The 24,399-nt window shown below is 44.2% G+C and overlaps 1 protein-coding gene across 1 annotated transcript in view; it reads left to right on the top strand.

Moving 5' to 3' along the window:
- The window catches only part of PARP1 (poly(ADP-ribose) polymerase 1), a 48,213-nt gene extending 24,497 nt beyond the window's left edge, over window positions 1-23,716 (top strand). Inside the window, exons 9-23 of the mRNA XM_054395474.1 lie at window positions 663-803; window positions 1,541-1,783; window positions 3,623-3,691; window positions 5,151-5,283; window positions 6,951-7,146; window positions 9,612-9,740; window positions 13,903-13,986; window positions 15,523-15,645; window positions 16,047-16,175; window positions 16,512-16,610; window positions 17,834-17,986; window positions 19,008-19,135; window positions 19,668-19,729; window positions 21,338-21,452; window positions 23,163-23,716. Coding sequence (XP_054251449.1) covers window positions 663-803; window positions 1,541-1,783; window positions 3,623-3,691; window positions 5,151-5,283; window positions 6,951-7,146; window positions 9,612-9,740; window positions 13,903-13,986; window positions 15,523-15,645; window positions 16,047-16,175; window positions 16,512-16,610; window positions 17,834-17,986; window positions 19,008-19,135; window positions 19,668-19,729; window positions 21,338-21,452; window positions 23,163-23,244 — 1,886 coding nt within the window. The 3' untranslated portion in view covers window positions 23,245-23,716. The remainder of the gene's footprint in view (window positions 1-662; window positions 804-1,540; window positions 1,784-3,622; window positions 3,692-5,150; window positions 5,284-6,950; window positions 7,147-9,611; window positions 9,741-13,902; window positions 13,987-15,522; window positions 15,646-16,046; window positions 16,176-16,511; window positions 16,611-17,833; window positions 17,987-19,007; window positions 19,136-19,667; window positions 19,730-21,337; window positions 21,453-23,162) is intronic.
- Window positions 23,717-24,399: the final 683 nt, after the last annotated feature.

The following is a 24,399-nucleotide window of genomic DNA, read 5'->3' as shown; positions in this document are numbered from 1 at the left end:
CCTAACACCTCATGACAACTAAACCATGGCTCCAAGTGCCACATCCAATCTTTTTTTGAACACCTTCAGGGATGGTGACTCCACCACCTCCCTGCGCAGCACATTCCGATGGCAAATTGTTCTTTCTGTGAAGAACTTTCTCCTCACCTTGAGCTTAAACTGCCCCTGCACAGCTTGAGACTGTGTCCTCTGGTGCTGGTTGCCTGGGAGAAGAGACCAATCCCCACCTGGCTAAAATCTCCTTTCAGGTAGTTGTAGAGAGCAGTAAGGTCTCCCCTGAGCCTCCTCTTCTCCAGGCTAAACACCCCCAGCTCCCTCAACGTCTCCTTATAGGGCTTGTGCTTGAGACCTCTCACCAGCCTTGTTGCTCTTCTCTGGACATGTTCAAGTATCTCATTGTCCTTAAATTGAGGGCCCAGAATGACTCCCCTGCTCCTGCTGGCCATGCTATTTTTGATGCAGGCCAGGATACCATTGGCCTTCTTGGTCACTTGGGCACAGTGAGAAGGGGAGCTTCCTCCCAGTAGCTGAGCACAGGTCTGACCTGCCTGACACTTGCCTCCCTTCCAGCTGGGCTGAGTGTGGAGGATGCTGTCCTTTGTTATTTGTCTGGAGGGCTCTGTGCCCATTGCTAACACGCTGTGCTATTTCCAAACTCCTAGATAAACCTCTGACCAACATGAAGATCCTGGTCCTTGGAAAGCTGTCAAAGAACAAGGAGGAAGTGAAGGGCATTGTGGAGGACCTGGGAGGAAAGATGACAACAACAGCTAACAAGGCCACCCTGTGCATTAGCACTCAGAGTAAGCAGATGTGCCTTGGTTACTCGTAGCACTGCTGGCTGAGCCAAGCAGATGCAGAGGACACGGAGTTGTCTGGGGATCAGGGTTTGGACTGGGAGTGTTTTGTGTGCACAGGTGGCCTTCATGTGCTTGGAAAAGTAAAGACAGGTGTGTGCTGTTGGGAGATTTATGTACCTAGCACATGAACCCTGCAGGTTGTGCCATAGGGCTCTGTTGGGTCTGCAGTAGGTGGAGCTTGGGTCTGTGTCTGGAACATGGTGATATGCAAGCCACCCTTACTGGGATGATGGGTCCTGGAGGCTGTGTCTGTGCTTGCCTTGAAGAAGCTGCAGAACTGACTCTGAGTGCCTGGGGGCAGTTGTTTTCTCTGCTGCCAACTTAGGGTCTGCTGTTGCTCACTGTTAGAGTTAAGGTGCAAACTGGCTACTGAGGTATGAAATCTCCCACGACCTAGGAGGAGGTTCCAAGAGAGACTGTACAGCTCCCTGCCTAGCTCCAGGAAGGGGAGAGCTGGACCAGACAGGTAAAACAGTTCCTGCTCTAGGCCAAGCTGTACTTTTGAGCCAGTGGGGTTTTGCTTTCCAAAGGACATGGTGAACTCAAAATGTGGTGAAATTGTGTTTCCACAAAGTGTTGAGAGAGCCATGAATCATGGCCAGAGGAAGGAATTAAAGTCTGAAACCTCACTGGTGGTTTTTTTTTTTTTTTTTCCTCTCTTTCCCACCCTTCCTCTTCAGAGGATGTGGAGAAAATGAGCAAGAAGATGGAAGAAGTAAAGGAGGCCAAAGTCCGAGTGGTCTCAGAGAAGTTTCTTCAGGATGTGAAATCCTCCAGCAAGGACTTTCAGGAGCTTGTGTCTCTCCATGCACTTTCCCCTTGGGGTGCAGAAGTGAAAATGGAGCATGAGGAAATGGCTGTGGATGGGAAGTGCAGCAAGCCCCCAAGCATGAAGAGTGCTGGGAAGGTCAAAGAGGAACAAGGTGAAGAACAAAGTGTTTGTTTCTCCAGTGCTGTGCATGTACCAAGCAAATTTGGGTATAGAATGCTCTTACCCTTTCCTTGAGCTCCCTGCCCTTTTTCTCCTAATCATTTAAAATCATAGTCTTGGACCCATTCACCTCACCCATTCTTTTCCATGTCACACCTCTTCACAACGAGGGTAGTGAAATACTGGACCAGGTTGCCCAGATGTGTGGTGGAGGCCTCATCCCTGGAGACAGTCAAGGGCAAACTTGATGCAGCCCTGAGCAACCTGATCTAATAAGTCCCTGCTCACTGCAGGGGGGGTGGGCAAAATGACCTTCAAGGGTCCCTTCCAACCTGATGTATTCTGTGATTCTGTGAGGTAAACACAGAGCTGTCTCCTAAGCTGGCTTTTGTTTCCCCTAGTTCAGTCTTGCTTCAGAGATCTCCTGGGCTGCATGTGCCCAAGCTCCCTGACATCAGTCTGGTCCCTTCCTTTGTAACATGTCAGCTTCTCTGTCATTCTGGGTCAGTGCTGCAGATGCTGAGGCATCAAGAGGTGACAGACACTACAGAGATTCTTAAGGGATATTAGCCAGTGAAAAAATCCTGGAGTGCAGAGCGAGGAGTCTTTGTTCTACTTGGTTTGGAACATAATTTTTTTTTAATGGAGGAGGAAAAATACCCAGTGCCAGTGGCCTTCTGCATTATTAGTGCTGGACACAGAACAAAAGCATCAGATCTGCTCACCTGTCTTCAGAACCCATTCTTTTCCATGTCACAGAATCATACAACAGTAGGAGTTGGAAGTGACCTGTGGAGATCAAGTCCAACCTCCCTGCCAAGGCAGGTTCACCTAGAGAAGGTCACAAAGGAACATGTCCAGGCAGATTTTGAATGTCTCCAGAGGTGGAGACTTCACCACCTCTCTGGAAAGCCTGTTCCATGACCTTAAATTAAAGAAGTTCCTCCTCATGTTTAGAGAGAACAGCTTATGTTGAAGTTTGTCTGTTACCCCTTGGCCTGTCAGTGGACACCTCTGAAAAAAGCCTGATCCCATCCTCCTGACACCCACCCTGTCAGAATTTCTAAGCATTTAGGAGACCATTCTCCCAGTCTTCTCTTTTCCAGACTAAAAAGACCCAATTCTCTCAGTCTTTCCTCATAAGAGAGATGTTTCAGTCCCCTCAGCATCCTTTTAGCCTTTTTCTATACCCTGTCAAGAAAGTCCCTGTCCTTTTTGAACTGGAGAGCCCAGAGCTGGACACAGTATTCCAGATGTGGCCCCACAGGGCGGAGGAGAGGAGAACCTCCCTCAATCTGCTGACCACTTTCTTCATGCTCCCCAGGATGCCACTGGCCTTCTTGGCCTCAAGGACACATTGCCAGCTCATGGTCAGCCTGTTGTCCACTGGAACTTCCAGGTCCTCTTCCCCAGAGCTTGTCTCCAACAGATCAGCCCCCAGCCCGTGGTGATCCATGGGGTTGTTATTCCCCAGATGCAGGACTCTATGCTTGCCCTTGTTGAAGTTTTTAAATACCACTTAAACACAACCCCAAATGTGACGTTTATCTGCTGTGCAGGTGAAAAACAGATATATCCCACCCCTTGGGCTCTAAAGGAAGGAGATGGAATCTGAAGAGATCTTAATTTCTCATGTGATTGGCAGGGTGGGGACTTGGAATTGCCTGCTAAAGCCAGGTAAAGAAAGCCATTGAAGCCATTGTGCTCATATCCTGGGAATCTGATTTGAAGTCTCCTTAGGGTGATAATTATGCAAATTAAGATTGCAAAGGTTCATTCATGTTAAACTGTGTTGCCTGCCTAGGAAAAAAAAATAATGTTTTCTCTACAGGACCTAGCAAGTCTGAAAAGAAAATGAAGCTAACAGTTAAGGGTGGAGCTGCTGTAGATCCTGATTCTGGTGAGTGATAACAATAGCTGTGCCTGCACCACAGTTTTCTGGATGCATGATCCTTTGCCAAGTAAGTTTTTTGTGAAAGGATAAGAATTCCATAAAAGTAACAGGAATTTTTAAGCCTTTTTTTTTTTTTTCTTGCTAGGAAAGTAAAGATTGAGATCCAGTGCTGGATGTTGCAGGATTTTCTAGTGCAGCTTTCAGAAGGACCATCTCAATTAGTGATAGGATGAAGGGGGGATGGCTTGAAGCTGACATCCAGTGCTGGATGTTGCAGGGTTTTCTAGTGCAGCTTTCAGAAGGACCATTTCAATCAGTGATAGGACAACAGGAGATGGCTTGAAGCTGACATCCAGTGCTGGATGTTGCAGGATTTTCTAGTGCAGCTTTCAGAAGGACCATTTCAATCAGTGATAGGACAACAGGAGATGGCTTGAAGCTGACATCCAGTGCTGGATGTTGCAGGGTTTTCTAGTGCAGCTTTCAGAAGGACCATTTCAATCAGTGATAGGACAACAGGAGATGGCTTGAAGCTGACATCCAGTGCTGGATGTTGCAGGATTTTCTAGTGCAGCTTTCAGAAGGACCATTTCAATCAGTGATAGGACAACAGGAGATAGCTTTAAGCTCACATCCAGTGCTGGATGTTGCAGGGTTTTCTAGTGCAGCTTTTAGAAGGACCATTTGAATTAGTGATAGGACAAGAAGGAATGGCTTTACGCTGGAAGAGGATACTAGGTAAAAATTCTTTGCAGTGAGGGTGGTGAGGCACTGGGACAGGTTTCCCAGAGAGGTTGTGGATGCCCCCTCCCTGGAGGTGTTCAGGCCTTGTGCAACCTGCTCTAGTGGAAGGTGTCTCTGCCCATAGCAGGGGGGTTGGAGCTAGATGATTTTCAAGATCCATTCTATGTATCTATTAATCAAGGCATGCACCTTACTGAGCAGCAGGAGCATCTACCAATGAGGTGAATGGAGGCCCAGCCAACACAGGACACTGGTCTGGCATGAGCATCATCCTTCAGAGTTTTTTGGGGGCCAGCTGATGCTACTTTCCAAACCTGTGATACACAGACACTGTGAGAATTCATACTGCATCCAAGGCCAACCTTTGGCTTTTCAGTCCATTTGCCAACATGACACCTGTGGAGCTGAATCTCTCAAGAATTCCTCCCACCAATGTCAGTTAGATTTTTTGTCAAGTGTTACATGGTTTGTTTTTTTTTTTTTTTTCCCTCCAGCTAGGATTGAGGCTCACTTCAGGTTATCTAAAGGTGTGTGGCCACAATTTGTTGAAAAGAAAACATGCTGAACATGCTGCAAGTAGTTTTGAATGGGCACCTGGGGTCACTCTTTTTCTGGTGGTCTTTTTGTTAAGATTCACACTACTTTTTGAGTGAGCACAGATGTAAGAAGGAGACCTAAAATGGGAAGTTCCTCTGTGTTCTAATTTGTTTCTTTTCTGTAGGTTTGGAGGATTCTGCTCACGTCTTTGAAAAAGGTGGAAAGATTTTCAGTGCAACTCTGGGCCTAGTAGATATTGTGAAAGGAACAAATTCCTACTATAAACTTCAGCTGCTAGAGGATGACAGAGAGAACAGGTGAGTTTAGTTTTCACTAGGAATAGTTGTTCATTTTTTCCCAATATAGACTGGATTGATATTTTTTTGCATCTTAAAAGGCAAAGTGAGTAAAATGTCTTGTCGGGGAGATAGGGATACATTTATCTTAAATAGTAAACCTAAACACACACACACACACAAAAAAAAAACCAAACCACAAAACAACCAAATAACACTTAAATAGTAAACCCAAACACAAAACCCACAAAACAACCAGACAACAAATGACCCCTAGGGAGAGCTGTGCTCTTTGTGGAGACATTTCTTTGTGGTGTTGACAAAATTGTAACTTGGGAAGTGACCATGTTTGCAGATTTGCCTCTGGTAATCTTCATTTCCACATGCTGGGATGAGCAAGGCACATATGGTTGGTGTCTGGGGTAATTGTCTAACAGTATTCAGTGACTGATGGCTGCCTTTGGGAATACAGAAGCAGAATTTGGTGAAGGTTCCTCTGTTCTAACATCAAGATCCCATCTGTAAAGTCTGTGATGCTGGGAATTTTTCCCATGTTCTCCAGCTTACTCTTTTAATTGCAGAGCTGTAAGCTTGGGAAACAAAACCAGATTCTAGTTATTCTACCACCGTGTGTTCCTGAATTGCATGCCCTGGGACTTAACAAAATGCACTGAAATAGTCAGGGGATGATCATGTGTTTAGCTTTCCAGTCTTATCAGATGCATGGCAGAACTGTCAGTGGTTGCTTTACTGAATAGATTAAAGAATCATAGAAGGGTAGGGGTTGGAAGGGACCTCTAAAGATCAAATCCAACCCCCATGCCAAAGCAGGATCACCTAGGGAAGGTCACGCAGGAACACATCCAGACTGGTTTTGAAAGTGTCCAAAGGAGGAGACTCCACAACATCTCTGAGCAGCCTGTTCCAGTGCTCCATCACCCTCACAGTAAAGATGCTTTTCCTCATGTTGAGGTGGAACTTCCTGTGTTCCAGTTTGTATCCGTTGCCCCTCATCCTATCATAGGACACCATTGAAAAGAGACTGGCCCCCTGTTCTTGACACCCACCCTTCAGATATTTATTTGTAAACATTAATAAAGATCTTCTTTCAGCCTTCTCCAGACTAAATAGCCCCAGGTCTCTCAGCCTTTTTCCTCATAAGTCAGTGCTCCAGTCCTTTAATCATCCTCATAGCCTCCTTTGGACACTCTCTAGACCCCTGTTGCTCTTGAACTGGGGAGCCCAGAACGGGACACAATACTCCAGGTGTGTTCTCACCAGGGTAGATTAGAGGGGAAGGAGAACCTCCCTTGACCTGCTGGCCACACTCTTCTTAATGTACCCCAGGATACCATTGGCCTTCTTGGCCACAAGGGCACATTGCTGTCCCATGGATAACTTATTGTCCACCAGGGATTGAAGATCCTTGTCCAGGGAGCTATTTTCCAGCAGGTCAACCCCTAATCTGTACTGGTGCATGATTGATTGATTGTATATGGTATGATTCTATGATTCAGTTGCTCCCCTGCAGTCAGTGATAGAGAAAGTCTTCCATAAAACGAATGGTGGGGAGCAAATGGCTGATTCTCATGCAGTCACATGGTTGTGGCAGGGTCAGTTTTGTATGGACTGAGATCTGGAGGCAGAGTATCTCATCTCTGTTCTTTTCTGACATTCCACTTCTCTAGATACTGGGTGTTCAGGTCCTGGGGGCGCGTGGGCACCGTCATCGGGAGCAACAAGCTGGAGCAGATGCCGTCAAAAGAGGATGCTGTGGAACACTTCCTGAATTTGTACGAAGAGAAAACTGGCAACTCCTGGCATTCAAAGAACTTCACTAAATACCCCAAAAAATTCTACCCCCTGGAAATAGATTATGGACAGGTAACACTGAAATGTGCCAGATTTCAGATGCTCAGCTGCTTCTCTCTAGCTGTTCTGGTCAGCACTCACTGTTGGGTCGCTTAGACTTGACAGACCTGAGGAATGAAGTACAGGTGCAACTATTGCATCTTCTCTGTGCTGCAGGGAGAGTTGTAGAGCAGTGAATGTGAGGCATTAAAAGCAGACATGTTGGGAGCCTGAGGAATAAAGTGCAGGTGCAACTATTGCATCTTCTCTGTGCTGCAGGGAGAGTTGTAGAGCAGTGAATGTGAGGCATTAAAGCAGACATGTTGGGAGCCTGAGGAATGAAGTGCAGGTGCAACTATTGCATCTTCTCTGTGCTGCAGGGAGAGTTGTAGAGCAGTGAATGTCATGGATTAAAACAGACATCTTGGGAGCCTGAGGAATGAAGTGCAGGTGCAACTATTGCATCTTCTCTGTGCTGCAGGGAGAGTTGTAGAGCAGTGAATGTCATGGATTAAAACAGACATCTTGGGAGCCTGAGGAATGAAGTGCAGGTGCAACTATTGCATCTTCTCTGTGCTGCAGGGAGAGTTGTAGAGCAGTGAATGTGAGGCATTAAAGCAGACATGTTGGGAGCCTGAGGAATGAAGTGCAGGTGCAACTATTGCATCTTCTCTGTGCTGCAGGGAGAGTTGTAGAGCAGTGAATGTCATGCATTAAAAGCAGACATGTTGGGAGCCTGAGGAATGAAGTGCAGGTGCAACTATTGCATCTTCTCTGTGCTGCAGGGAGAGTTGTAGAGCAGTGAATGTCATGCATTAAAAGCAGACATGTTGGGAGCCTGAGGAATGAAGTGCAGGTGCAACTATTGCATCTTCTCTGTGCTACAGAAAAGATCAGTGAATGTCATGCATTAAAACAGACACGTTGGGAAACGAAGTAGTTTTCCTTGTCAGGTCTGAAGTTCCTTTAGCTGCTTGTTCCTCTTTCCTCTATAATTTTAAGGATGTTAATTTGAACTTAATCGTAGAGCCATTAAGGTTAGAAAAGACCTGTTAAGATCATCAAGTCCAACCTTCTACCCAACACTTCCATGACCACTAGACCACGTCCCAAAGTGCCACATCTACTCATTAATTCAGCAATCCTTTCACATACATCTTGTCTGAAGACACCATTTTCTTCTGGTAAAATAGATACTTCTCATCTGTCTTCTGCATCCAAAATCCTCCCAACTGCTGAAGCGACTCCTAATGCAGCCTTCTGCTTAATGCACATCTTGAGCAGGCTGAAGAGGACAAATTATTCATTGCCAGTAAGATTTGGCTATTTGGACAGCTCAGCTGAATAAGAATCTTCTTCCTTCTGCCCAGCATGGGGTCTGTGTGTTTATTTAAAGGCACATCCAGAACTTTATTTTCAGATGAAGTAGCTGAATGCTGTTCATAGCTATAAAGATACCAGAGAAAAATATTTTCAGGCTGTTGCCTTTTTTTTTTTCCCTGTGGTCAAATTACCAGATGCCATCTTTCAGTGTGAAGGAGTTGAGGCTCTGCTTTTTATTTCTGGCAATTAAAATATCGTGGCAAGAAAGTGGCTGCCACACTGCAATGTGCAGCTTTATTGGTGCAACACTCTTACCCATGAAAGCATCTAGATGGCATGGCTAATTGATGATTTCTGTACTCATCTTTGACAGTGGTTTGTTTGTTTGTTTTAAAGAAACATCTCTGTTTTGTCATGAAAGCAGCAAAGTAAATAGTAATTTTTTTCATCTCAAGGTCTCAGTGCAGCAGAAGGATTGCAGACAAAATAAGGAGGGGCTGAGGGAGCTGGGGTTATTTAGCCTGGAGAAGAGGAGGCTCTGGGGTGACCTTATTGCTGTCTACAACTACCTGAAGGGAGGTTGTAGCCAGGTGGGGGTTGGTCTCTTCTCCCAGGCAACCAGTGACAGAACAAGAGGACACAGTCTCAAGCTGTGCCAGGGGAGGTATAGGCTGGATGTTAGGAGGAAGTTCTTCACAGAGAGAGTGCTTTGCCCATTGGAATGGGCTGCCCAGGGAGGTGGTGGGGTCGTCAACCCTGGAGATGTTCAAGAGCAGACTGGCTGAGGCACTTGGTGCCATGGTCTAGTTGATTGGATAGGGCTGGGTACTAGGTTGGACTGGATGATCTTGGAGGTCTCTTCCAATCTGGTTGATGCTATGATTCTAAAAGTAATTAATACTGTTGGCTGAGGTGAAGCAGAAGTGCACAGAGTTCCTATTCCCTTAATTGTACTTAGGTTTTACAGTGCCACCTCTTGAAATAACATCTGCCAAATTACTGAATGGGTGGATTTTTAAGTGCACTTTGTTCCAAAATGTCTGTTTCCCACGCTCCACATGAACTTCAGACTAGTCAGAGTATGCACTCACTAAATTGGTTTTGAGTTGTTACCATGGCAGCCAGCCTGTTACTTTTGTGATTTTGCTAATTCTGATACTATTTTTACTTCCCAGGATGAAGAAGCTGTCAGAAAACTGACAGTAGGTGCTGGGACAAAATCAAAACTTGCTAAGCCAATCCAAGACCTTATTAAGATGATCTTTGATGTGGAGAGCATGAAGAAAGCAATGGTGGAATTTGAGGTGACTACACACATGTTTCTTGCTTCTAACCTTCCATCACTTCTAACCCTCCGTCCAGTACCTGAAGGGGGCCTACAAGAAAGCTGGGGAGGGACTTTTTACAAGGGCTTGTAGTGATAGGATGAGGGTAGCTGGAAGAGGGTAGATTTAGAGTAGATATTAGGAAGAAGTTCTTTCCAATGAGAGTGGTGAGACGCTAGAACAGGTTGCCCAGGGAGGTTGTGGATGCCCCCTCCTTTGAAGAGTTTGAAGGCCAGGTTGGACAGGGCCTTGAGCAACTTGGTCTAGTGGAAGGTGTCCCTGTCCATGTCAGGGGGGTTGAAACTAGATGATCTTTAAGGTCCTTTCCAACCTAAACCATTCTATGATCATATTCATAGAACCTTCTTTGCAATCCAAGGTACATCACCCTTCCCTGAATTTATTGCATATTTTAGATCAGCCTTTAAACAAGGACAAGAGTCTGATCAGAATCTGCCAAGCACTGGAGGTAGTTACTTATTTATGATACCTGCAGCCTTTGTTCTTCAGTAGGGGCTGTCTGTATCAGTGAGTTCAATGTAATAAGCCTGTGAGAAGCTCATCTGCCAGGCCTGGGGTCAGTATCATTCTATGTTGTTTGTTTTTCCAGTGACACATGCATTGTGACCACTGTTTGCTGAACACTCTTTAAATAGTAACACAGATAACCAATTTGGTGGTGATAGGAGGCTGGAAACACTTTTCTTTTTGTGAGTGGTGTGGTGAACCCCATTTTGAGATGGGGCAGCACTTCCACTAAGTTAGCTAGCAAATGACTGAGCGTGTAGCTCAGGCTTCAGAAAGGCTGCCAGCTGATACTAATGAAGTGCTTTGACAAAGCCCAGATCCTCTTCTGAACAGGACCAAACCTGGGATTTTTCTGTTTGTTGTATTTCTCTTTTGTTTTAAATGATACCCTATTTCCTTCCAGTCTTCTTTTCTCTGTGTGTTTTGATTGCTGTTTCTAACAAGCTTTCAGAGAGTGGTCTCACAGCATCAGGAAAGAGGAAGGTACAAGGAAAGGTTGAGAGACCTGGAGCTGTTTAGCCTAGAGAAGAGAAGGCTGAGAGAGGGGACCTTATCAATGTCTACCAATATCTGGAGGGTGGCTGTCAGGAGGATGGAGCCAGTCTCTTTTCAATGATAGACAGCGATAGGACAAAGGGCAATGGATGTCAACTCAACTACAGGAAATTCCATCTTCACATCAGAAAAAATTGTTTCGCTGTGAGGGTTATGGAGCCCTGGAACAGGCTGCCCAGAGAGGTGGTAGAGTCTTTTTCACTAGAGATCTTCAAAACCTGCCTGGATGCTTTCCTGTGTGACCTGCTCTGTGGTCCTGCTTTGCAGGGGAATTGGTCTCAATGATCTCTGGAGGTCCCTTCCAACCCCAAGCCTTCTATGATTCCATGATCATCTGTCTCACCTTGCACAGAAATAGTTTTGCTGCTGGTCAGAGGTCCTGCATTTTGTTTTTACTGCGGCCGTGGGTAAATCTTACATAAATTTCAGTTTTGTGTTTTTTTTTTTTCAGCCAGTGTGATGGTTTAAAGTTAAAGGTTTTCGTTATCCTGCCCCCAGACTTCATATTTAAGCAGCTGCTGTTTGCTCTCTCTGTCAGCATTTTGTGTATCCACCTTTGAGGGCAGACTTTGTACCATTTTATTGAGCTCATCTGAGAGCTTTCCGACAGCTTGCCCAGCGTCTCGTAGTTCCGTGGGTTAATTGTATTCTCCTGTACCTTCAGTGGTTCTTTACATCAAAGTCTTCTAAAACATTAATAATTCTTTGTAACTGGAAGTGGTAAAAGACTCTGGTTGTGTAGAGCTCTGTTGAAGCTGTGTTAATTGACACCATCAGCAGATCTGCTGGGGACCTGGGAGCCCAGATGTCTTCCTGTTAGAGTTATCTTCCGGTACGGTTGCTGCCGAGCAGCTGTTTGCCGTTAGAGGAAATTATGTTTTTCCTTGGTAGGGGTTTCTGTGCACCCTCTGAGAATGGCTGCTTGGTTCCTTTACAGGATCACAGGATATTAGGGGTTGGAAGGGACCTCCAGAGATCATCGAGTCCAAACCCCCTGCCAGAGCAGGACCATAGAATCTAGTACAGGTCACACAGGAACACATCCAGATGGGTCTTGAAAGTCTTCAGAGAAGGAGACTCCACAACCTCTCTGGGCAGCCTGTTCCAGTGCTCTGTGACCCTCACAGTGAAGAAGTTCCTCCTCAAGTTGAGGTTGAACCTCCTGTGCTGGAGTTTATATCCATTGCCTCTTGTCCTATCACAGGGTGCAAGTGAGCAGAGGCTGTCCCCTCCCTCTTGACACCCAGCCCTCAGATATTGATGAACATTTATTAGATTCCCTCTCAGTCTTCCTCTCTCCAGACTAACCAACCCCAAGTTTTTCAGCCCCTCCTCATCAAGCAGTGCACCAGTCCCTTAATCATCCCTCTAGCCCTCCATTGGACTCTCTTAAGTAGATCCCTGTCCCTCCTGAACTGCAGAGCCCAGAACTGGATGCAATATTCTGGGTGCGCCCTCACCAGGGCAGAATAGAGGGGGAGGAGGATCTGCCTCAATCTGCTGGACACACTCTCTTAATGCACCCCAGGATCAGGATCCCATTGGCCTTCTTGGCCACATGGGCTCCTTGCTGACCCATGGATAACTTGTTATCCACCGGGACTCCCAAGTTTAATCAGCCTGATCTCAACTATTTCATTCCATCCGGGCACTCTTGCTCTGCTAAAACTGTAGTAAATTCTGAGTCTTTCCATTACAGGACAGTGGATTGATCTGATGCATTTCTCTTCCTGCTTGTCATGTTTTCAAAGATTTCTACCAAGCATATAGGTGTTTATTACAATACAACTACCTTATTACTCTGCAGCTGTCTCAAAGGAGTTTGGGGTGAGGTAGGGGTTGGTCTCTTCTCACACGCAACAAGTGACAGGGCAAGAGGAAAAGGCCTCAAGTTGTGTCAGGGGAGGTTCAGGTTGGGTATTAGAAACAATTTCTTCCCAGAAAGGGTTCTCAGGCATTGGAACAGGCTGCCCAGGGAAGTGGTGGAGTCACCATCCCTGGATGTATTTAAAAGATGTGTGGATGTGGTGCTTAGGGACATGGTTTGGTGATGGTAGTTTAGTAGTAGTGGTGGGATTGTGAGCTGTACATGAGTGGTTGGACTTGACCTCAGAGCTCTCTTCCAGCCTCAACATTTCTATGATTCTACAATTATCTGTCTTACTGCCTTACATGAAATGGCTAATTAGAGGACTGAGTTTATCCTAGTGCTATGTCCTTTCTTGCTTAAGTGGAAGGCAAACATCTCCCTTGCCTCTCATGACCCTTTTTGGTGCACACACATATGATGTGGAGCTAACTTCATGTTACCCTCAGTCCATCTGCCAACAATTGCAGTGCTGTTGTTTTAGTCCCAGCCTCTTGGCTGTTTTAGTCTTTTGACTGCTTTGGGCACAGTTTAACTTTATTTTAGCTCTGGAATATGGAGATGGGGAGCAGAATGAAGCCCCCATAATCCAAGGGGAGATCGTGACCTCCTGCACCACTTAGAGACACACAAATCTATGGGGCTAGATGGCAGACACCTAAGGGTAGTGAGGTACTGCCCATCATTTACCAGCAGTCCTGGCTAACTGGGGAAGTCCCAGCTGAGTGGAGACTGGCAAACATGATGCCCATCTACAAGAAGGGCTGGAAGGAGGATACAGGGAACTACAGACCTGTCAGTCTGTGTGGTGGGTTGAAATTACTTCCCAAAATAAAACTGCCAGACTAGCTCAGATGGAAGCAAATGAAGCTGTATTTACAAGCAAAACTACCGTCTAGCAATGTGAAATGCAATGAATATGTACAAATTATGCAACATTTGCATATATTTACAATTTATAAACAACACAAGAACACCACACCCCACCCCCCGGACAAAACCAGGGGGTTACCAATAGCTTCCCCCTTCCCCCTCCCTTCCGCCCTGTACAAGGCAAAAGGGAGAGGAGCAGAGGATAGCTGTTAGTACTTAGCCACAACAAAGAAACATAGCCACAGAAACCAGAGAGAGAATGCTGCAGGGGGTTTCAATGTAGGGAAATCATGTTTTAATCGTTTGAATCTTCATCAGATTGACCTGCAGAAGATGCCACTGGGAAAGCTGAGCAAGCGACAGATCCAGAGTGCATACTCCATCCTTAATGAGGTTCAGCAGGTGAGCATGTGCCCTGGCTTTGGTGTGTTCAGTTTTGGGACTTTCACTACAAGAAGAACACTGAGGTGCTGAAGGGTGTCCAGAGAAGGGCAGCAAAACTTATAAGGGTCTGGAGAACAGGTCTGGTGAGGAGTAGCTGAGGGAACTGGGGTTGTTTAGTCTGGAGAAGAGGAGACTGAGAGGAGACCTCATTGCTCTCTAAAGCTACCTGAAAGCAGATTAGAGTGAGGTGGGGGTTGGTCTCTTGTCCCTATTATCAGGTGATAGAACAAGAGGAAATGGCCTGAAATTGTGCCAGGGGAGGTTTAGGTTGGGTATTAGAAAAAAATTATTTATGGAAAGAGTGGTCAAGCATTGAAACAGACTGCCCAATCAAAACAGTTCTATGATTATTGTTATTCCTGCAGCTCCTTCATACTCAGTGTCGTCCTATTAAGTTGTGCTTTTCTCAACCCATAAACTTTTGCATTTGTATCCAGATTTTTCCTTCCCATCCCACTGGGGACGTGTGGGGCAGTGTGTAAGTGACTGCATAAGTCTCAGCTATTGACTGGATTTAAACTACAACAGCATGAAAGAGATGTTAGAGCAAGAGGGGAATTGGGAAGTCCTTGGTTTGGAAAGGGATGCTGACCTGTGTGTATAAAGATCTGTGCTCTCTCTCTCGTTGGAGAAAAGGATGTGGCTTAAGCTGGAAGAGTAGAAACTTGGACTGGATATTAGGAAGAAATTCTTTCCGGTGAGGGTAGTGAGACATTGGAACAGGTTGCCCAGGGAGGTTATGGATGTCCCTTCCCTGGAAATGTTCAAGGCCAGGTTGGATGAGGAGGCCTTGAGCAACATGGTCTAGTGGAAGGTGTCCTTGCTCATAGCAGGGTGTTTGGAACTATGTATCTTTAAGGTCCCTTCCAAACCAAATCATTCTATGATTCCACAGGTAGTACCATACTGTATCAGTTTGGGCAGTGCTTGTATCTTTGACACTTCCATAGCAAAAACTTCTGGCCAAGCCAGACATAAATGGCAGTTGAGCACATGAAGCCAGTGTCTTGACCTAGTAGCCAGCTGGTTTTCCCACCCCAGAGGAGTCTGTTTGAGGATGTGAATGAAGTTGACAGAGGAATGGTCTGGCTTGATGACCTTACTATATTTACACATAATGGTCTGGACCATTCCAAGAATCACTAGACAGTTTTGCCTGAACAGCTTGCAAAAGTGAACAAAGCACACCTCTTTTTTTTTTTTTTTTTTTTTTTTTTTTTTGTCATGGGCTCCCTGGCAAAGCATAGATAGAGGAAGTTTTACTTCAGCTGTTTGAGTAGATCAGAACCTTGTCGAGGACATGCACCCCTTCCATACCCAGAAGCCTTTATTTTGCCCTCCAGAAGCACAATGCTCCTTAAATTTTTTTTCTTGTACCAGAAATTCTGTGTATTTCTGTGCAAGTACTGTGACTTACGTGCAAACCAACAAAATAAAACTGCCCTTTTTAATTCTCACTCAGTAATTGTCTTTGCTGATTGTTGTCTTGTCTAGGCAGTTTCTGACAGTGGTTCAGAATCCCAGATCTTGGACCTCTCCAACCGCTTCTATACTCTGATTCCTCATGACTTTGGGATGAAGAAACCACCTCTCCTAAATAACTTGGAATACATTCAGGTATTGACTGGAAACGGTATGGTGTGTTCAATAGGTCTGATGTCAGACACCTAACACAGAGAATTTGTGATGTTTGAAGACTTACTTTAACCTCATGCCTTCAGGAAGTTAAGCTTGGGTTTTCTTCAGACTATCTTCTTGTTTCTGTCTGTCTACATGTACAGATAATTATATAGTGCATTGGAAGATATAGATTATTGCCCATGCATATTTTAGTATATTTAAGTTGTTCTTTTGGGGTTTGGTTGGTTTTATTATTGTTGGTTTGGGTTTTTTTATTGTTGGTTTGTGTTTTTAGATGGCAGTGTGTGGCCAGTGCCTCAATTTATAATTTGGGGTATTCCAGAGTTATTCTGAATGTGTCAAAGGCTTAAGTAAAATAACCACTTTAACTTCTTTAGGCTAAAGTGCAGATGTTGGACAACTTGCTTGATATTGAGGTTGCTTACAGCCTTCTCAGAGGTGGAAATGAAGATGGAGATAAAGACCCAATTGACATCAACTATGAAAAACTTCGAACTGATATTAAGGTAAAGGAAATAAAGGAGAGGAGTGACTGTGAATACAAGCTGATGTCCTTATATCTTGGAGTATAATAAATCCAATGGAGTTAGCCCTTTGAAACTTCCTCCAGGTGACCCTGCTTTGAGCAGGGGAGTTGGAAATCATCTCTAGTTTCCAAAGGTGCTTCCCACCTCAGATATTCTGTGACCTGAGTGCTGTCTTCTCTCTAGTTGGGAATAAATTTTCACCTGAATGATAAAGGAGGCTTAAATTGGGGAGTTACAATCATAGGATGGGTTATTATGTGATAACAAGCCTGCTAGTTTGGATGCTAAAAAACTTTCTCCTTTGCCTCTTTGCAGGTTGTTGACAAAGATTCAGAAGAAGCCAAGATTATTAAACAATATGTGAAAAATACTCATGCTGCTACTCACAACGCTTATGATCTCAAAGTCATGGAAGTAAGCTGGGCAATACTAGGGTTTGGGTTTGTGAAGATTGGATTCTTCTAAGTCAACTTTCTTGTTAGCGGTTTCCTTTTATTTTGGAGTAGGTTATTTGGTTGCCTTTTGAAGGGATGAATTGGTAGACCAGTTGCTGTTTAATACACAGCGAAAGTCTAAGCAGAGATGAGTCTAACCTTCCTGAGATGTCCTTGACAGTGTTTTTTATTTTAACTGTCCTCAAAAGGAAAGTGGAGGGGTAATCATCTTCTGAAATGGAGCCTTAGTTCATGGAATGATTTTTCAGAAAACGATGGTCTCATGAAAATGCAAAAGAGAAAGGTGGAGAAATCAATAGCAAGTACTGTGTGATCAGTGCTGCCTCTTCTTGCTAGTGTGACAGAGCAAATTGCAAATACTAAAAACCATCCAGATTGATTTTCCTAGATGATCAGACTGTGACTGGAGCATATTCCAGACTGTGATTGGTGCATCATTGAGACTGTCACTGGAGCATATTCCAGACTGTGGTTGGTGCATCATTCAGACTGTGACTGGAGCATATTCCAGACTGTGACTGGAGCATATTCCAGACTGTGACTGGAGCCTAATCCAGACTGTGATTGGTGCCTAATCCAGACTGTGATTGGTGCATATTCCAGACTGTCATTGGTGTATAATTCCAGACTGTCATTGGTGCATATTCTAGACAGTCATTGGTCTGTCATTCCAGACTGTCATAGATGTATAATTCCAGACTGTCATAGATGTATAATTCCAGACTGTCATTGGTGCATATTCTAGACAGTCATTGGTCTGTCATCCCAGACTGTCATTGGTCTGTCATTCCAGACTGTCATTGGTCTGTCATTCCAGACTGTCATAGATGTGTCATTCCAGACTGTCATTGATGTATAATTCCAGACTGTCATTGGTGCATATTCTAGACAGTCATTGGTGTGTAATTCCAGACTGTCATTGGTCTGTCATTCCAGACTGTCATAGATGTATAATTCCAGACTGTCATTGGTGCATATTCTAGACCATCATTGGTGTGTAATTCCAGACTGTCATTGGTATGTCATTCCAGACTGTCATAGATGTATAATTCCAGACTGTCATTGGTGTAGAATTCCAGACTGGATTATTTACCTTTTTTTAACGTCTGGTTAGTTTGGTGGAGGCAGCTATTTATTTTTCTGGGTTGTTCTTTTTTCCTCCTCTGCCTTTGTGAATGGAAGATCTTCAGGATCGAGCGTGAAGGCGAGAGCCAGCGTTACAAACCGTTCAAGCAGCTTCACAACCGCCAGCTGCTGTGGCACGGTTCCCGCACCACCAACTTTGCTGGGATCCTCTCACAGGGGCTCCGGATAGCCCCTCCTGAAGCTCCTGTGGTATGTGAAGCAGCTTCTCTGGCTACCTACATCCCCCTGCCCAGTGCTGGCCACTGTAAAGAGGTTAAAGTAAACCAATGGGTTAACCTGTTTGCCTCGCCCAGCACAGAAGGGAGGGAAGAACAACACACACACACAAAAACTCCAGGTTGAGACAGGGTGAGATATAAGATGAGAGTTTACTGAGCAAGTCGGATAATCATGATACAAATGCACAATTACCTTAGCCTATTTGCAGGAAAACACAGCAGACAGCAGCAGCATCCAAGATGAAAACTCAAGCCAGGGAGCTACTCCTCCAACCCTCCCTGTCCTGCTGCCATCTCGGCGGAAGAGACAGCACTGAAAAACCCAGAACCCAAAAGCAGCAACTGGAACAGGAAGCCTCCCATGTTAGAATCTGAACTTCAAGCCTCATAATACTTTCCTCCAGCCAGCACTTTGATTTTGAATCTGGCATGAGACAGCAGACTAAATGAATAGCAGCAGACTCAACCTGTGACAGCTACAGTCAGAAACAACCTCAATAGGAGTATTCCTGTGTGGGGAGGGTTAGGTGTTATCTCTCATCATGCAGGCAACATTGTGTGTCCAGAGTGGGTTGCTGGCTGGTGTCTATGAGGTCTTGAATCATAGAATCATGAAACTGAGGTCTTCAAAACACACCTGGACACATTACTAAGAAGCCCTGCTTTGCAGGGAGGTTGGACTTACTGATCTCTGGAGGTCCCTTCCAACCCCTAACATTCTGTGATTCTGTGAATTTAGTTAGAGAAGACCTCTAAGATCATCAAGTCCAACAGTCAAGCTAAGACCACCAAGGCCATTAAACCATGGCCCAAAGTGCCATGTCCACACGTTTCTTGAACGCTCCACCACCTCCCTGAGCAGCCTGTTTCAATGCCTTTGCTCTCCTGGGAGCCCAGCCAGGTGGTTTCAGTGCTGTCTTTTGTGTTATCATCTCAATCTCTTTTTTTTTTTTTTTTTTTTTTTCCTTCCCTTCCGTTTCCTCTGCTTGCAGACTGGCTACATGTTTGGGAAGGGCATCTATTTTGCAGACATGGTATCCAAGAGTGCCAACTACTGTCACACATCTCAGGCTGATCCCATAGGCTTACTACTACTGGGAGAAGTAGCCCTTGGAAATATGTAAGTAACTTAGAGTATTTGTGGAACTGGCTTAACAGGTGGTGGTAAAAGGTGATAAAATCACAAGTCTTTTCCTTAAGGAAGAAGGAGTACATGGTATTTCTTTAGAAACAAGACTTCTTAAAATGAGAGCTGTTTGTTGGGGCAAATAAAATAGAAAAAAAAAATCACTGTTGCAGGTCTAGAATTAGTAACTGAGACAAGGAAGGCAGGCTGTTGAGTTCCAGAAGACTAGAATCTAAAATAACTTTGTATTAACTCACTGGAACAGGTTGCCCAAGGACATCAGGGATGCACCTTCCCTGGAGCTGTTCAAGGTCAGGCTAGATGAGGCCTTGAGCAACCTGGCCTAGTGGAAGGTGTCCCTGCCCATGGCAGGGGGGTTGGAACTAGATAATCTTTAAGGTCCCTTCTAAACCAAACCATTCTAAGGATCTGTGGGTAAACCGGAGCCTGAAAATTTTGTGTTTTCCTACCAAGATGGTTTTAAATCAAATGTAAAATGCTCTTGTGTGTTCTTTGTGCTCTCTAGGTATGAACTAAAAAATGCTTCTCACATAACAAAATTGCCCAAGGGAAAACACAGTGTGAAAGGTAAGCGTTAGTATTTTTCATGGGTAATCTGTTAGTGATGGCAAACTCACCTTGTGGCTGTCTGCTTAGTGAAGAGAATGATAGTAATGTCGTGGCTGTACTTCCTTTTAAGAGTTTGCATAGTGTTGCCCTGTAGTTGCATCTGTATGTGTGTCTGTGGTGTTTTGGAATGGGAGTTAGTACATTTGGAATATTAAGACTGAAGTGAATGTCTTGTCTGAAGTTGAGGAGAAAACTTTCTTTTGGTATTAAACAAAAGGAAATGCAAGGTGCATTTTCCAACTTCTTGCTCACTTTCATTATAACAGTACTATGTGCTTCAGAAAAAAAGAAATATGAGAGGCTGGTTAGATGAGAAGAATAATTGTTTAGCTTTCAAAGTGCCTTAGAAGCTTGGAGAGAGGGGAAAAGCTAAGAATAAAAGTTCTGATGGAACAGCTGTTCTCATTACACTTCTGTCTGCAAAAATATCAGTATATTGCACTGAAAAAGAAGATGGGAGAAAAGACTTAGCTCCGTGATTCAAGCAAAAGAAATGGTAATCATCTTCTATACTGAGATGGGAGAATGAAGAACAGTAACTTTCAGTAATGAGTGGTTTTTCTTAAACTACTCATTTTGATAGGCTTAAAAAAAATCAGTTGCCTAAAGTAGAATAGAATGTGATTCAGCATCTTGTTCAATACATACTACTCAGGCTGGTATGGATGTCAAATCAGATTTGTATTGAAGAGTTTAAAGAGAATAAGAATTGGTTTGTTACACTTCTATGAAAATGCTGCAATGTGTATGTTTCCAGTTCTGGACCCTAGGATATGAGGGCTACAAGTGTGGCCTGGTTTAGCTTTGCTCATACAGGTTAGACAATTAGCAGCCAGAAGTCTAAAATTCATACTTTTAATGTAGCATAGTACAAGTACTGATAAGTATGGTGGTGATGAATTAAATAAACAGGCTACAGCAAATCCTGGGGCCCCCAGCATAAGAAGGACATCAAATTGCTGGAGCAGGTGCAGAGGAGGGCCATGAGAAGACGACTGGAGGGGTGGAGCACCTCCCTCACTGAAACAGGCTGCGAGAGTTGGGACTCTTCAGCCTGGAGAAGAGGAGGCTCCAGGGAGACCTTAGTGCAGCCTTCCAGTACCTGAAGGGGGCTACAAGAAGGCTGGGGAGGGACTTTCTACAAGGGCTTGTAGTGACAGGATGAGGGGGAATGGATTGAAGCTTGAGGAGGGCAGATTTAGACTAGATATTAGGAAGAAATTCTTTACAGTGAGAGCGGAGAGACAATGGTACAGGTTTCCCAGGGAAGATGTGGATGCCTTTTCCCTGGAGGTGTTCAAGGCCAGGTTGGATTAGGCCTTTACCAACCTGGTCTAGTGGAAGGTGTTCCTGCACATAGCAGCGGCCTTGAGACTAGATGATCTTTAAGGTCCCTTCCAACCCAAACCATTCTGTGAATCCTTTGTTTTCTTCTCAAGATACTTTTGCACTTGGTCAGCAGTTGAAGATATGTGAAGTGATACTGGGCTGGCTGAGTCATTTTCTTGACATGCAAAGTCTGAGTTGCCTTCTAGATTTGTAACATATCTTTTTTTCTCTTTCCAGGCTTGGGCAAAACTGCACCTGATCCCACAGCCACCACCACCCTTGGTGGTGTAGAGGTTCCCTTAGGGAACGGGATCTCAACAGGAATTAATGATACCTGTCTTCTGTATAATGAGTATCCTTTGCTGTTGTGTTGGCTGAGGTCTGTTGCCACTCTGTGGGTAGTCTTAACTGTGTTTGAGTGCTTCTGAGTTTAGGAGGACCTCATTAATGTCAGTCAGGAGCTTTGGCACACTGTGGTTTTTTTTGTTTCTTTTAGATCTGCCCTGGAGTACTCACAGCCAATGTAACATCTCTTTTCCAAGGTAGACCATTTTACTGTTTTCACACTTAAATTGTCGTTCTGCAAAAAAATGGGAACAATGCCTGTAACAAATTGAGGAGGAACTTCTTTAATTTAAAGTGTGACAGAGCACTGGAACAGGCAGCCCAGAGAGCTGGTGGAGTCTCCATCTCTGGAGACATTCAAAACCTGCCTTAGACATGTTCCTCTGTGACCTTCTGTAGGTGAACCTGCCTTGGCAGGGGAGTTGGACTCAATCTCCAGAGGTCCCTTCCAACCCCTACCATATTGTGATACTGTGAACAGATGTTGTGCCAACAAGGCTCAATACTTGGAGGCACTGGAGTGGCTATGTAACCCTGTCCATAACCCTGTCTTGTCCACAGACATGCCAGCCAAGGGAAGAGGAATGCAACCTATGGTTGTTCCACATCACTTCAGTGTGGTTTCTTCCTCATAGTACTGTGGCTGGTCAGCTTGCCCAGGGAGGAGGTGGGGGAGTCAGCTTGATGGAGTCTTTCATCACAGAGCTTCTCTTTGTGTTCCCCAGACTTTTTGCAAGTATTGAAGTAAAGCTCAGATGCCCATCAGAGGTGTAGCCATTAAGCCTTTTTCTAGGCAGAAGTGGCCCAAAATCATGTTGTTGTGCTCAACATTCATGAAAGGTCATGAGTGATGTCTAAGGTCACAGTGCCAGGGAAGCAAGTGACCCATTAATACAGCCTCTGGGTTGTGTAGAAACTCTCTTCTCTCTTGGTAGGCCATTTTCCTCTTACAAGCAGTCTTGGCAACAGAACTCACAATGATGCTTTTTTTATCCTGGGTCCTCTTAAATATAATCTCTGTCTAGGTCAGATGATAAAATGTAATAGCAAAGTGAGGTAGTAAGATGCACATTAGTTTTGTTTTACACTGTATTTAATGGGGATGCTTTTCATCTAACATTTGGATTAGAGGTAAGTTTGAAGCCTAAAGCACTGAGAAACATCTGAGCTGCAACTGCCTTCTGAAAAAAAAACAAAATGGTGCAGTGTGGTCATAGAATGTGCAAGCACTGCCAGCCATTATAGAGCTCTTCTCTGTGATTCCAATTTGGGCTTTTAGTGGGAAATTAAGAGGACATTAACAGCTTTGCTGGAAGGTAGTCATAGAGCTACAATTAAAACTGTAGATTCCAGATCTCATCTAGGCTGCATTGCTTAACTGGTTAGCTAGCAAGAGAGATGTGTTTTATGGCTCTGGCTGTCAGAAAATCTTCAAGAGCTACAGCCCTGTATCTGTTCACCTGCCTGTCACTTGGGATTCATGCTGCACCACTGGTAGTTCTCCAGATGACTGTTAGTTGCTTGTTTCTAACTATTGTTGTACAGGACACCTTCAGATTTGAAGAAAAGTAAAACTGAAAGATTTGTGGTTTGAGCTGTTAGAACTGCTTAACCACACTGGCATCTGTATGGGAACTTAAAGGTGAAGTTTGACTGTGCCAGGAGGGTTTTTTAGTGTGTTATAACCACTGCAGTTATTCCTTAACATTCTTCCCAGATATATTGTGTATGATGTTGCTCAGGTAAACCTGAAGTACCTGCTGAAACTGAAATTCAACTATAAGACATCGCTCTGGTGAACACTGTGTAGAAGCCTTGTTAGAGTTATACTGTAGTTATGCTATAGAGTTGACTTCTGACATGCTTATGCATTGACTTCTCTTACCAAGATATCAAGAGCTAAACTGCAGAAGAGGTTACTAAATCCTATTTAGTACAACACTTAGTGAAAGTTTTATATAAATGTGAGGCGACACAAGGACCCGAATTCTGATAAGGACAAGTACCTGGCTTTTGTTTTATACCACTTCTAATTTGGGGGCTTTCTTTTAATTGACCAAACTGACACCCTGCCCCCTCCCCCCCAAAAAAAAAAAACAAATCAAGCTTATGTTTTTAGCCAAACAGAGCTAGACAGTAGCAGGAGAAGGAACCTGAGGATGTTTGTGGTATTTGCGCTGTTAGGGTTCCCTCTTGTTTAAGACACTTTTTTGTGTTGTTTTTTTTTTTCTTTCCAGTTTTCATTTGAATAAATGATAAATGTGCATTTATTTTGAGGTAAAAAAAAAAGAAAAATAAAAAAACTAATTTCATACTAACAGCTTTATGTTTCAAAACTTCCAAATTGTTTTGATTTTTGAGTCATGATCTACGTGCATTTGGTAGAATGTTCTCAAGCGTGGATATCTCTGCAGATTGAATGCCAGCTATTGAAATCTGTAGTCACATTTCAGGAAGTCATGGTGAAATGAAAATTTGGACTTGCCACCAAAACTTCTTCTGTCAGCAGTTGGTGTGGTGAACATGGAAAATGGAACTTGTGGCTGTTTGAATTTAGTATTAGCCCAAATAAACCTCCTTTCAATATCTACCTTCAATGTGATGTAAGTTGGTTGTTGTAGACTCAAGTCCTTACAACGCCGTAAGTTGTGTTTGGGCTCAGGCTTCACTTACCGTGACCTGGAGTGAGGTCTGTTGCCACTCTGTGGGTAGTCTTCAATTCCCTGTCTTGAAACCTCAATATAAACAAATAATTTCAATGTTTTTTAGTCATAATTGTTAACTTCTCACTTTCAGTAAGTCATGGAACAATGTGGGAGTGCTTGACAATAGAGTGACATCAGTTATTTCTCTTCAAAAATTACTGATTTCCCTGAGCTGTTAGGGCAAGTTGCTAATCCCCAGGGGCAACTCTGTACTGACAGTGCATTCAGTATCTCCTCCACTGTGACAGT

This window comes from Indicator indicator, chromosome 2, assembly GCF_027791375.1.
Source record: "Indicator indicator isolate 239-I01 chromosome 2, UM_Iind_1.1, whole genome shotgun sequence".
In the NCBI taxonomy this organism is placed as follows: Eukaryota; Metazoa; Chordata; class Aves; order Piciformes; family Indicatoridae; genus Indicator; species Indicator indicator.
This window is presented reverse-complemented; position numbering and strand designations above follow the sequence as displayed.